The sequence below is a fragment of the Neomonachus schauinslandi genome, chromosome 2, assembly GCF_002201575.2.
Source record: "Neomonachus schauinslandi chromosome 2, ASM220157v2, whole genome shotgun sequence".
Taxonomy (NCBI): Eukaryota; Metazoa; Chordata; class Mammalia; order Carnivora; family Phocidae; genus Neomonachus; species Neomonachus schauinslandi.
Genome location: NC_058404.1, coordinates 79031825 through 79045745, shown reverse-complemented (window position 1 = coordinate 79045745; position 13921 = coordinate 79031825). Strand labels below are relative to the sequence as shown.

General features: G+C 39.5%; 1 protein-coding gene across 2 annotated transcripts in view; it reads left to right on the top strand.

Moving 5' to 3' along the window:
• ARHGAP10 (Rho GTPase activating protein 10) overlaps positions 1–13921 on the top strand; it is a 358624-nt gene that overhangs the window by 120098 nt on the left and 224605 nt on the right. For both annotated transcript variants that reach the window (XM_021698767.1, XM_021698766.2), the window contains 2 exons: positions 5980–6075; positions 6150–6211. In XM_021698767.1, coding sequence (XP_021554442.1) covers positions 6209–6211 — 3 coding nt within the window. In that variant the 5' untranslated portion in view covers positions 5980–6075; positions 6150–6208. The remainder of the gene's footprint in view (positions 1–5979; positions 6076–6149; positions 6212–13921) is intronic.

Sequence of the window (13921 nt, the reverse complement as noted above, 5' to 3'; positions counted from 1 at the left end):
CCTGCTTGTGTTCCTGCTCTCGCTGTCTCTGTCTCTGTCAAATAAATAAATAAAATCTTTAAAAAAAAAAAAAAAAAAAAAAAAAAAGAAATCTTCACTAGAGCCATTCAGATAACTGGGCGAGATCCTGGCAAGGGAATAATGCTCTGTCTTCTGAAAGTCAGAATGATGTAATTAATGGAAAGGACATTGGTAGAAGCTTGAGAGACTAGACAGTTGATCCTTTGCCTCCAGCACTTATTACTAGCAGTCTGAAGAGGTCTGTGCGAGGTCTGTGCCCTTGATCAAGTCACTTATCTATCTCTGAACTTAACCCATTTGTAAAATAAGGTGACCCCAACGTCTACCCTCCAGGCTGATTATAAGGAGTAAGTGAAGTAGTATTTGTAAGTCAGTTAGCATAGAGTAGGCGCTCAGTAACGGTATTCCCATCCAGGGGCCCCTCACCGTCTTCCCCCCAGTAGAGGAATGTTGCCAGCTTCTGTAACTTGAGAACTAAAGACTGGTTGAGATTCATGTGCAGTGATACTGGAAAGAGGAAACATTATCCTTTGCACAGAGCATCTTTGTGCTTGTTTGATGGACTGTACTAAATATGGTGAACTGTCTTAAGATTTTTGTTATGTTTGAAAAGGCCGAAGATATCTATGAAAGTATAAATTACATGGGAGAATAAAATAAATTTAAAATGTATGAAATGATGGAAATGGGATAAATTTGTGATTCTTAAAAGGAATGGAGTTTGGCGTGGTCGAATTTTTAAACAATAAAAATTTTGCATAATGAACTCTAATAACACCAGAAGGAAGTCAACAGAAAGGAAAAACGATTTATTCTAAAATAAAGTATTAATGTGACTATGATACTTAGCACTTACTAAGAGAGAAAAGCATGCTATTTACATCGGGACAAATATATCCTATTAGCTGTGCAAATGAACCCAAATTTAATCTATTTTTTTTAAAGATTATTTATTTATTTATTTATTAGAGAGTGAGCAGGAGAGAAACAGCATGAGAGGGGAGAGGGTCAGAGGGAGAAGCAGGCTCCCCGCTGAGCCGGGAGCCCGACGTGGGACTCGATCCCCGGACCCTGGGATCATGACCTGAGCTGAAGGCAGTCGCTTAACCAACTGAGCCACCCAGGCGCCCCCCAAATTTAATCTATTATAAACATTTTAAACTAAAATGAAATTAGGTATTATAAAATGTTAACAAAACGGATGCCTTTAAGTTTTGACTTTCTAGGGAGCATCCTGCCCTGGCCATAGGAAACATGGTCTTTAAAGTATACTTCGACCTGGTGATTTGGATAAAATACCACAGGAAACAGCTCCAGAGGGGAAAAGTATAATTTATGCCAGTGTTTATATATTATATGAATATTTATATGAAGTGTGTATACTATATAAGTACGTATGCATTGACAAAATGGAATAACATAAAGTTATTCAAAATGATAAACCCACACACTAGTAATATCTGGAAATAGGTTCATGAAATGCAAAAGGAAAATCCTGTTGTGGCCCCTGTTTCAGGGGTATAGTGAAGCACAAGATTGTCAGTTGTTGCACAAGACTTGACAGGGTACTGTAGAGTGGGCAGATAGATGACCCTGAGTAAGTTTTGACTAAATAAGGTAGTTTCAGGTAGTCAGTGCTATGAAGAAAAATAAAGAAGCAATAGGATAGAGAGGGATTTAGGACTGCTGGGGAGCCTGTTTTGGAGAGGACAGTAGGGAGGAGGATTGTATGGGCTGAGCCATCAGGATTAAGAAGGAGCCAGCCCAGTGGGCGTGGGGAGGGAGTGTTTCAGGTGGAGGGAGCAGTGGGTTTAAGGGTGTCAGACTGGAATGAGTTTGGCATATGTGACCAAGAACACACCAGTGTGGCTAAACCTTAGAGAAAAATTAAATGTTTGTTTGGATTACAATAGAAACTAAGTTACTACTCTTCTGTGGTTTAAAAAATTTTATTTTTTAGGTGTGAATTTATGGCCAAAATACAGAGGTATACAAAACAAATGTACATTGTAAACAAGAACCATAACGCAAATATCTACAGACTCACCACTAGGCTATGAACTAAAATACCTTTAATCCCTTTCATTTTCTGTCTGCCTTGCTGTCCTCAGCCCCCAGTGGTAAACACTCTGTGACTTTTGAGGTAACGATTCACTTGCTTTTCTTTAATTTTGTGACCTATATATGCAACCCAAAATATAGTGTAGCTTGTTTTGAACTTGATATGAGAGAACCATACTGTGTGTATTTTGTGTGTGTGACTTGCTTCTTTCTGTCCAAGTTGTGTGATTCATCTGTGTTGACATGTGAATTTATAGTTATTTTTACCCTATAGTGTATGAATGTAATATAATTTTCAGTTCTATGGTTGATTGGTATTTGGTTTTTCCAGTGTTTGGCTATTTTTGTGATTGTTCTGTTATGGATTTTCTAGTATATGTCTACAGGTGCACATGTGTTAAGAGTTTATTTTGGGAATTTACTTAGAAGGACAATTTCTGGGTTGTAGGATATCATCAAATTTACTAGAAAATGCCAAAGTACTTAAAAAGTAAGTAGCCCAATTTTTACTGTTAACCAGCAGTATATGAGGATTTCTATTGCTCCATATACAGAATTACACAAACACCTGGGTTTGCCAGACTACTTTTTGCCAGTCTGGTGAGTGTATTGAGGTATGTTGAGATTTTCATTTTCACTTATTACCACTAATGAATTTGAGCACCTTTTTTTTTAATGTAAAATATTTTTATTTATTTCCTTATTATTCTAATTCCAGTGTAATTTTTTCATGTGGTTATAGGCCATTTAGATTTTTTTCAGTTTCTTTTGTGAAGGGCCTATTCAAGTGTTCTATACAATTTTTTATTGGAATTTCTGCCTCATTGACTTATAGCTGTTATTTGTGCCTCCTGGGTATGTGCTTATCTTCACTCTTTTTATGTCTTAAAAATTTTTAAAGTTTAACACAGTCAGATTCCATTAATTTTCTATATTAATTTATCCATTGCTTTGTAACAAATCATCCCCAAATCTAGTGGGTTAAACAGCAGACATTTATTTATTTCAGTCTAGACTCGGCTTGCCTACATTAACTCCTGCATGGAGGGCAGGAAAGCTAGGCTTCTGTGGGTTGGCCGTCTGACTGATGGGCCAGTAAGTGGGGGGACTGGGCCACAAGTCTTTGACCAACCAGCAAGCTAGCTTGGGCTTGTTCACATGGAAGGCAGAGTGTTCCAAGAGAGTTGAGCAGAGGTGTACAAAGTTTCGTGAGATGGAGGTTCTCAATTAGCACAGTGTCAGTTTCACTACATCCTGTGGGCTGGAAGACCAGCTAGATTCAAGGGGTGGGAAGAGAGACTCCCCCAGTTGCTGGAGGAGCTGCAGGGTTGCATCAAAAAGAGAGGTGCCTACAAGGAGGGGTGGAGAATTGTCACCATGTTTGTAGTCCATCACAATTTACATTCCAGTATGTTCTTTTGTTCTATACGCCAAGGGTAAGAAATTAGAATCCTGTATTATCCTCTAAAAGTGTTGTGATTTAGCCTTTCACATTTGTGTCTTTCAATCTCTTCTTTATTTTAATGAGAACAAGGATTTGAGAGGAGCAAGCTAAACATGAGTTAGAGGAAGAATGAAGTTTCAAAAACCATGATAGCGAGGGGATGTTGATAATAGGGGAAGTTATGCATGTGTGCGGGCAGCAGGTCTTTGTGCCTTCTGCCCAGTTTTGCTGGGAATCTAAAATTGTTCTAAAAAATATAGTCCTCTGGGTCGCCTGGGTGGCTCAGTCGGTTGAGCATCTGCCTTCGGCTCAGGTCGTCGTGATCCCAGGGTCCTGGGACCGAGTCCCGCATCTGCATTGGGCTCCCTGCTTAGCGGGGAGCCTGCTTCTCCCTCTGCCTGTGCTCTCTCTCTGACAAATAAATGAATAAAATCTTAAAAAAAATAAAAAATATAGTACTTTAAGAAAAAAATTAAGAAACAAAACCAAGCCATGACAGTAGCTGAAAGAGCTGATGAGCATGACTAGAAAGTTTGAGAAGTGAGAGAAAGCAGCTTGTCCAGGAGGTCATTGGGGAGCCTTTGTACTTAATGATTGGATGTAAAGAGTTGGCAAAAGAAAAAAAAAATCAAGTAGCATTTTCTAATGTAAAAATAAGAATCTTTTGCTTTCATTCCTTGTTTAGTCAATGACTAAAATAAAAAAGAGAAAATTGCTTCTACTATCTCATTAAAAACAGCCCTCAGTTTTTTTACATTGTTGACTTCCCTTTCTTGTTGATATTTATTGTTTGCATGAGTACTCTGACCAGCAGTTATGGATTGCATTTTATTTTTTTTTTTTCAACTTTTCAATTTGCTTGACATGAAACTTCAGCACAGTCTGTCGGTATTCACGGTACTGAGACAAGAGGTGTAAGGACTACAGGAGTCAGTGAGCAGCTTCTTAGAAGGTGCTTTAGACCAGTGGCAGGATTGTATCCTGGTCAGGGCATGGCTTTGTGCAGTTAGCGCTGGAATAGACTCAAGCCTTTACTGTTGTAGTAACTGTGCAACTTTGTGTAAATTATTTAACATCTCTGAGCTTTAGCACCCCATTGTAAAATGAAGATAATCTTTATTTTATATATGAGTATTGAATGAGATTAAAAAAAAAAATCACCTAGCATGGCCCATGGCCCATAAAATAAATGTTACCATATTTTAGAAGTAGGGTTTTCCATTATTAAGTTCTTTTCCTTTCTATATTTGTATGTACTTCTCATTATTAATTTTTTTATTGAGGAATAATTGTATTAGTCTCAACATAGTGATTCAATATTTATATACATTATGATATGATTGCTACAGTAAGTCTACTTACCATCTGTCACCGTACAAAGTTATTACAATATTATTGACTATATTCCTTATTCTATATGTATGTCTTATTTATTTTATAATTGGAAGATTGCACCTCTCAGTTCCCTTCACTATTTCATTCATCACCCCCTCCCCACCCCCGCTTCGGGTTAACATCAGTTTGTTCTCTGTATCTGTGAGTCTTTTTTTGTTTTGCTTTTTGTTTGATTTGTTTTTTAGATTCCACATATAAATGAAATAGTGTGGTATTTGTCTTTCTCCGACTTATTTCACTTAACATAATGCCCTCTAGTTCCCTCTATGTTGTCGCAAATGGCAAGATTTCATTCCTTTTTATGGCTGAGTAATAGTCCATTGTATATATAAACCACATCTTCTTTATCCAATTATTTATTGATAGATAGTAAGGCTGCTTCTATATCTTGGCTATGGTAAATGAAACTGCAATGTAATTTTCTACTATTTTCTATTAATCCCCAGTTTAAAAAAAAAATGAGAACCTATAGGTCTTTTGTAGAATAAATTCTTTCTACCATTTAAGCTTGGCCTTTAGTTACCTTCATGCTTCTGTCTTCTATGAAAACTCTGATCCATCTGGGTTTCTCTGGCTGGAGTTTGCCAGTCAGTTAAGGGCATCTGACTGGCTGACTTTGAGCTTTGATACTTTTATATTTGAAACCTTGGCATCCAGCCAGTTCTCATCCAGCCCTGGGAGAAGCCGTCAGGTGTGTGTGTTCCTAATCATAGCGTGAACTTTTGAATTGGGCAAGTTCTGACCTGAGTGCTCAGAGACAGGGAAAGCGCTTTGGAGAATGGGAACAATGTGGAGCAGTCACATCTCTGAGGAAGAAGAGGGTAGGGAGGGAGTAAACATTTCTTCAGCACCTGTTCTGTGCTAGAGTGTAGAAGCGAAGACAGAAGCATCCCAGAGCGTGACAGGTTGAGGACAATGGGCCCCTTGGCAAAGGAGTTGGGTTGTGCCTCCTCGTAGATTGGGTGGAGAGCTCTACAGCTCTAGTGACCTTAGGAGGAATGCATTTCTTCTAAGCCTGGACTTAAAGCCCCAGGTAACCATTAAATTTTTCTTTCTAGGTCTTTCAGCAGCCCAGCGGAAGTTTGCGCACTCACTCAGAGACTTTAAATTTGAATTTATCGGTGATGCAGAGACTGATGATGAACGCTGCATAGGTATGTAAAGGTGAGGTTTATGGTTTGCCTTCCTTTGCTTTGGCCACCAAATAATCATAACTTTCTCTTTGTAGATGCTTCCTTACGCGAATTTTCTAATTTTTTGAAGAATCTGGAAGAACAGAGAGAAATTATGGTGAGTTGTGGGATGTAAACTAGTAAATTCAACTTTAAGCAGGGAAAATCTGGGTTTAGAAGCTGGTTCTGGTAAAAGTTTTTTTTTTTTTTCTTCTTTAAGATTTTATTTATTTGAGAGATGGGGGTGGGGCGGGGCAGAGGGGGAAACAGACTCCCTGCAGAGTGTGGAGCCTGATGCTCCACGATGACGATGCTGGGCTCAGTCCCAGGACCCTGAGATCATGACCTGAGCTGAAATCAAAAGTCGGATGCTTAACCAACTGAGCCACCCAGGCACCCCTCTGGTAGAAGTTTTGATACATTTATCTGCAGATGAAGTAATGCTTAGTAGTGTAAAGAGCCCTGGAGGGGCTTCAGGGGGGTTTGAGGTTTCAGGAGTCTGGATTTCTAGTTTCACAGTGGGTACTGACTGCGGTAAGATCTTGGACAAGTTGCCCGACCTCTAGACCAAGACCCCGTTTCTTTATCCATAAAATAGTGGGTCAGACTATAGCAGTGCTTTCTAGATTTTTGTTAGCAGTGGAGCACTTTCCTTTAAATTGACTCTCAGGCAGAACATTAATGTACCCAGAAGATGAAGCAGAAAAACTTACATAGAGGCAGAGGGACAGCAGAGCAATGTTAGAGCCTGACTCGTACTTTGGTAGATTTTTAGGTTGTGTGAAGGGAGAGAATTTGGGCCTGGAAGTCTTCAGAATCCCACTTGGCCTTGAGATTTGTGATCACAACAGTAATCATAATAGCTGCTCTCCACATGCCTGATGCTATGCTGAGTGCATTGAGGGGATGATTTTTATTTAACAAACACTCAGCAATGGATTTTGAGGGTGTTGAATGATATTTTCTCACCTTTCTTAAAAGCCTCCCTCCTAATGTCTGTTATTCATTCAATAAAGATTTACAGTAAAATTGCCCCCAGATTATTATATGCTATTTATTCACACTGGTTTTTACAGACTTTAAAAAAATGACAAACTTTTTTTTCCTATGTCCTTAAGAATGAGTACTAGCTAGAATTATGTTAACGTATAGGTGTACAAGTCAGTTTATTTGTGGTTGTAATAATCATACTGATTGGGATAGCTGAGATAGTCAGCCTTTACTCTGTGACTGGTACTGGTTTAAGCTATTAACCTAATACTTCATTTAATCCTCAAGTCAGTCCAATGATACAGATTCTGTTATTGCCCCCTGTTTTGCCATTGAGGAAACTGAGGGATAGTACCTTGCCCAAGATCACACGGCAGCTGAGAGCTGGAGCCAGAACCAGCCTCTCTGAAACACCCACCATTTTGGCCAGCTTCCTAGATGTTGCTGTAATTAATCTCGTGGGTGGTGGCAGTGGTGAGATTTCTGTCTGGTGGAGTTGCAGTAGAGGAAGAAGGAGCGGGAGAGCACTGATTTTAATTTAAAAGTGACGGGGACATATGTCCTCTAAAAGCCCCAATATAATTTGCACTGTGCCCTATTTCCTGAGATAATTTTTATATATTGTAAATATTGGAGAGGGCAGGTGAAGGTACTGTGGTCACATTAGGTTTTTGTGGCACGAACTGTGACATATTCAGTGATTATTTGTGTGATCCTGAATCACTGATTTTTCAGCAGTTTAGGAAAGTCTAAATGTGATAGTGGATAAAAATAGTGCTGTGATGACACAAAGTGGGTGTGGGTGTGTTCTTAGTTTATGTGCATAGGATCAACTTTTTTGTTCTCAGCCCTCCATGATATTTAGTTATACTTCTGGGATCCTGAGCATTCGGCAGATATACATTTGATCTGCTTGTATGTTCCAGTTACTGTTTAGAATCTGAGGACACAGGCAAACCGAGCAAGGTCCCTCATGGAAGTTGCATTCTGGGAAGGGGAGTGATAAACATATAATATAGGTCAGGCAGTAGTAAGTCTTACAAAATGAAATAAAACAGGGTTAGTAGCCAGAGTCAGGGAGTGGGGCGGGGTGCTATTTTATCTAGGGTGGTGAGGGGAGGCCTTTATTGCCGAGAACTGTGTAAGGCGTCCCGGCATTTAGGGGAAGAGGGTTCTAGGCAGACTGGTACCTGATTTTAGCTCTACTGAAATACCGTGTGACTACTTCCTGTCTTGATGTTCTATTTTTGTCTCATGTTCCTTGAGATGAATTGACCAGGTCAAAAAATGAACGTGGTCTTAGCTCCAGGCTGTCTGACACAGATAGCATGGTCCTCACAGCTATTATTAGCTGGCATCTTGACTTAATCTTTAGCTGTGATAGGGATGGATAGGATCTTTTAGATAGAGTGAGGATGGTGGGGCTGGGTTTCCAGTACAGGGTAGAAGTAGGAATAGGATGTTGTCTGCACAAGGTCATGAACCTCAGGGAGGGATGGGGCAGTATGTTACCACTCATTTGGGGGAAGAGCAACTCTTGCTGCATAGCAGGAAACTGTTCAAAGCCAGAAAGCAGTTTGGGGTGGGGGTGGGAGGGGGCAGCTATGACCAACCATAGAATTAAAAGGACACCTAATACTTTTTTTTTTTTCCTTAAGCTTTTTCGTTTGGAAAATTGAGCATGTAAGAAAAGTAGAGAGAAAAATGTAATTAAACTACGTGTACTCAATATTCAGCTTCAGTTGGTTGCCACACAACCAATCTTGTTTCTCCTGTATGTCTCACTCCCTGCCCCAATCAGTTTGACAGAAAGCCCATTATCATATTGTTTCATCCATAAATACCCTACTACAGAGCTCTGAAAAGTAACTCTCTTTTTGATCCATAGTATCCTCGACACACTTAAAGACAAGCAGTTAATTTCTTAATATTACAGAGAATTAAGCTGTATTCAGAATTTTCTGATACTCATTTACATCCTCCCATAACAGTTGGTTTGTTTGAATCTGCATCCAAACACATTGCATTTGATTGATCTTCCTTCCTTCCTTCCTTCCTTCCTTCCTTCCTTCCTTCCTTCCTTTCTTCCTTTTTTAAAGATTTTATTTATTTGAGAGAGAGAGAGAGAGAGAGAGAATGAGTGTGGGAGGGGGGAAGAGCAGAGGGAGAGAAAGAAGCAAAGTCCCCACTGAGCACAAAGTCTGACGCGGGGCTCAATCCTAGGAGCCTGGGATCATGACTGGAGCCAATGGCAGACGTTTAACCAACCGAGCCACCCAGGTGCCCCTTGATTGATAAGTTTCTAAGTCTTTTTTAATCTGTAGGTTTTTCTTCCTCCTTTTTCGCCTTGATAAGAATTCCTGATACTTTTCTATTCACTTTAAAAGACCTTTAAAATAGTACTACTTCCTGAGTTATGAGTTATAATAACAAAATAATAAAAGCAAAGAAGTTTGGTATTTAACCCATATTGATGTTCTTTTGGTGTTTCTGTCTAATCTTGATCATCAGGGGTCACTTTTTTTAACCATAAAAATTGCATAGAATAATGGCTACTTTTGTTTTAAATAGCTTTGAACACTTAATAAAGAAAACTTTGATGCTTTGTTAGACACTAGCCTTATACTTTTGAATAAGAAAAGATACCTCTGTCAGGAAGTGCTCAGTGTGGCCCTGGAGAATAGCTGGTAAAAAGTGAATTAAAATCTATTCTACTAAGGGGCACCTGGGTGGTTCAATCAGTTAAATGTGCAAGGACTCTTGGTTTCTGCTCAGATCATGATCCCAGGGTCATGATATTGAGCCCTGCATCAGGCTCTGCACTCAGAGCGGAGTCTGTTTAAGACTCTCTCTCCCTCTCCCTCTGCCCCTCCCTTCCTCCCATGCTTGCTCTCTCTTAAATAAATCTTTAAAAAATTTTTAAAATTTTAAAATTTTTATTATTTTATTTATTCTCTTAAATCTTAAAAAAATCTATTCTACTAAGTGTGATAATACAGGAATAGTTGGGGTTGCGTGAAGTGGGGAGCAGCTAAGTCTGTGCTTGTCAGGAAGGACTTTGTGGAAGAAGTTGTATTTGAGCTGGAGTTTGTGGAGCAGAGACACCAGAGGAGGGCCTTTGTATGACAAAGAGACGAGGAAAGTCTTTAAGTAGCTAAAGTGGGAGCCAGTGCATTGTGGGAACTTTTAAAAACTCTTGTTTTAATTAAAATTATTACACATTAGGGTGTGTGGCTGGCTCAGTTGGTTAGGTGTCTGACCCTTGATCTCTGCTCGGGTCTTGATGTTGGGGGTCGTGAGTTGAAGCCCCACGCTAGGTTCCATGCTGGGTGTGGAGGCTACTTAAAAAAAAAAAAAAAAGTACTATGGTTATCAGTATTATCATTAAAGTACCTCATTGTCATCTTTATGTGACATAGTGAAAAACCTACATAAAACACACGTTAAAAAAGTTATTACACATAAGCAGTACAGAGCCACATATTAAAAAAGGAATGCAAAATGACAGCTGTAAAATAGTGGTAGAAATAGTCTAAAATTGGTTCTAAGAATTTAACAAAATCTTACTGGTCACTTAATCTTTAAAAGCAATCAGGGGTGCCCGGGTGGCTCAGTCGGTTAGGCGTCTGACCCTTGATCTCATCTGGGGTCTTGATCTTGGGGGTCATGAGTTCAAGACCCACGTTGGGTTCCATGCTGGGTGTGGAGCCTACTTAAAAAAAAACAAAAACAATTAGTGTTTTCTGAAGTCCTAAATTAAATGATGTTGTACCATGATAATTAGATATTCATAATTAAGACTGAGTCATTAGAACGTGAAAAAATATTTTAAATCTAATCCGTTTTTAGAAGGCAAGGACCAATGTCAAAAAACTTTAAAAAAGCTTTCCATTTCTTAAATAAATGTTAAAATAGGATGCTTGGCTTTAGGAATAAGGTCATCAGATTGGAAGCTGAACAATAAGGAACAAGTTCTTCTTTATTGGTTTTGAGCCACTAAGGGGGTGTGTGTGTGTGTGTACACACACACGACTGAGCTGTATCCCTCAATAGGATTAGATATAAATATTTCAACAAATACTGTGTGTGTCTACTACATGCCAAACACTGTGCCAAGTGCTTTAAAGACAAAGGCGTAGTTCCTGCCTTCACGTAGTTAACCTGTCCATTGGGAAAGATTGCCCAATGCATGCTTGGGGGTAACAGAGTTATTGGGGAATTCGGGGAAGGCATGTTGGGGACATCATTTCAGACCTGAGTTGACAGATGAATCGGAGTTATCCAAGTAAGGAAAGATAGAAGTGAAGCACTAGTTTCTTCCCTGTGGGGAAAACTGATAGAATTTGGGAAAGAGGGAGGGATCTGTTTGCATAGTTCCCACCAGTGTTTGGCTCTGTGGCTATTAAAGCCAATTTTGTTGGGGAGGGAACTGGAAAGAAGGCCAGTCTGGAAGTCAGAGTGTTTCCCCCCAGCCCCTGCATGTAAGTCTGGAATGGATTTCTGTGAATGGATGTGTCATGCCCTTTAAAAGGCCAATATTGACTTTTTCAGGGTAGTGTTTTCAACTGAGTAGTTTTTACTGATAATTTTGCTAGCCTTTACTGTGAAAGTGAGTAACTCAAGTTGGGGAGCTGGGTACTGTTTGTGGCCAGAATTGCTGAGCTCACTTCTGTGCATGTTCTCCAAGGAGAGTACTGCATGACGTTTCACGGCCAGAATGCTCGAGATGTTCTCTCTGGCATGGCAGGACATGGCGTACTTATCTGAGGTGGGCAGCTGTCCAAGAATTTAAGGACTTTTAAAATAGTGCTGCAGCATTTATGATGCTCTTCTAAAAGCCCTCATATTGTATTTATTTCTCTGCATGTGTTCTTTGATCATAACTTTTTTGTTTCCATCCTTTTCCTGAACACGACTGCTCAGTTTCTGAGGATTATGGAAAATTAGGACAGTTATGTAAGGCTCAGGGGTTGCGGAAATCTTCAGGGAAGAGGGGGTGCCTGGAGAGAGAAGGTAGAGCTTGCCAGATGGTGCACAAAAGGCACTTGCCTCTCATCCCGAGGGGGCTGGGGGCCTGCTGGGCTGCCAAGCAGAGCGGAGTGCCAACAGTGTCTTATGCACCAGCTGCATCCCGTTTCCTACTTGAGCAAGATGACCCTGTTTGCCATTAGGAATTTTCGTGTTACTGAATTTGTCTTTAGCATTACTTACGAGTTCTTGAAAAGTGATAAGTATCTAAGGTATTACGTGCCATTGGGAAGATTGTACCGTGAGTTTCATCTTATTTTTATGGTATATCAAATCTATTTTAATCAGTTCTTTTACATACTCTTTAGGCTTTTGAGACCTCCTCCTCCTCCTTTTTTTTCTCCTCCTCCATATTTTTCTCCACCACAGATTTCACTCTTGTGAAAACACCAGGGTAGGGAACACTTTCTGGGTGATTTGCCCTGAGCTTATGCCCCAGTAAATAAGGCTCTGGGCTTTTCAGTACCAAAGGTTTTCATTAATCATTGAGGTGGTTCCAGTCAAGACACAATGGTGTGTTTCCTCAACACTTGCCTATTTGCTTCACTCCTTTCTCATTGTTCTATCATTGTTTCACGTATCTTACAGAATGATGTGATTAAGTGACTTCTATATCTTTTGGGGTTTTTGATACAGATTTTTGCTCCAAACTTCCTATTTTTTTTCTTTCAAAAATATGTCACGATATTTTCAAAATGACACATGTTGGTTAAAATGAACTAAATATCTTTTACCTTTTGGGAGAAATTTTCATGCTGTTCTTTCTTTAGTACACTCTAGGGCAGTGGTTCACAAGGCTTGGTCTCTGGTCCAGCAGCATCAGCATCACCTGGGAACATGCTAGAAATTCTAACTCTTGGGTCTCACCCTAGGCCTACTGAATTGGGAACTCTGGGGTGCGGCCCCTCAATGTGTGTTTTAATAAGCCCTCCAGGTTACTGTGAAGCATGCTTACATTGGAAACACTGGCCTAGGGTGCCAGTGAAGTCTCTGCTGGCATTCCTAACCTTGGAGCTAGAGCTGTCTGAAGGTTGGAAACACTATAAATTGCTTTTTGATGACTTTCTGTTTACCAGGAGGTTAAAATAGGCTTTAAAAACTTAAGCTTTCATGTGTCATTTCCAAAGGATTTTGAACTATATCTAGTTTATTTTCATAGAACAGGCTTCTGCTGTTAGGAACTTTAGTGTTACTTAATTTATGTTTAGCATTACTTATGGGTTCTTGTAATGTGATAAATACCTAAGGCATCATGTGCCATTGGAAAGATTGTGCCTTTAATTTCATCTTATTATAAATACTGTATTTTATATGGTATATCAAACCCGTTTTAATCCATTATTTTATAGTTAAAGTGACATTTTTGTGTGTGTGAAATTCTGTTGGAAAATGTATTCAGATGGGGAAAAATCCATCTTGAACTTATTTGTGAAAACATTTCTCAGATTAGCTTAAAAGTTGTCAAATGACCTAACTTTATGAAGAATTTTTCTCCTTGGAACTGACCCTTACAATTTGACATTTTTTTTTTCATATAAATCCCTTTTTCCCCTTGTAAACTCACTATAATTTAGTCAGATGCAGATGTCATTGTGAAACCCGTTTCCTAGGAAGATAGCTTTTGCAAGTTGGATTTTTACTGACCTAGAATCCTATAGAGGTTACAGTCCGGACTAACTCAAGTCAGAATCCTAAAGTGAGTGAGAATGTGTTAGGCAAGAGGATTGGGCTCCTTGGTGGACCCCTTTCCATGGAAGGCCTTGCTCATGACTCAGTGTCTTCTCTTGGTGACTCATAGTCATCTGTGGTC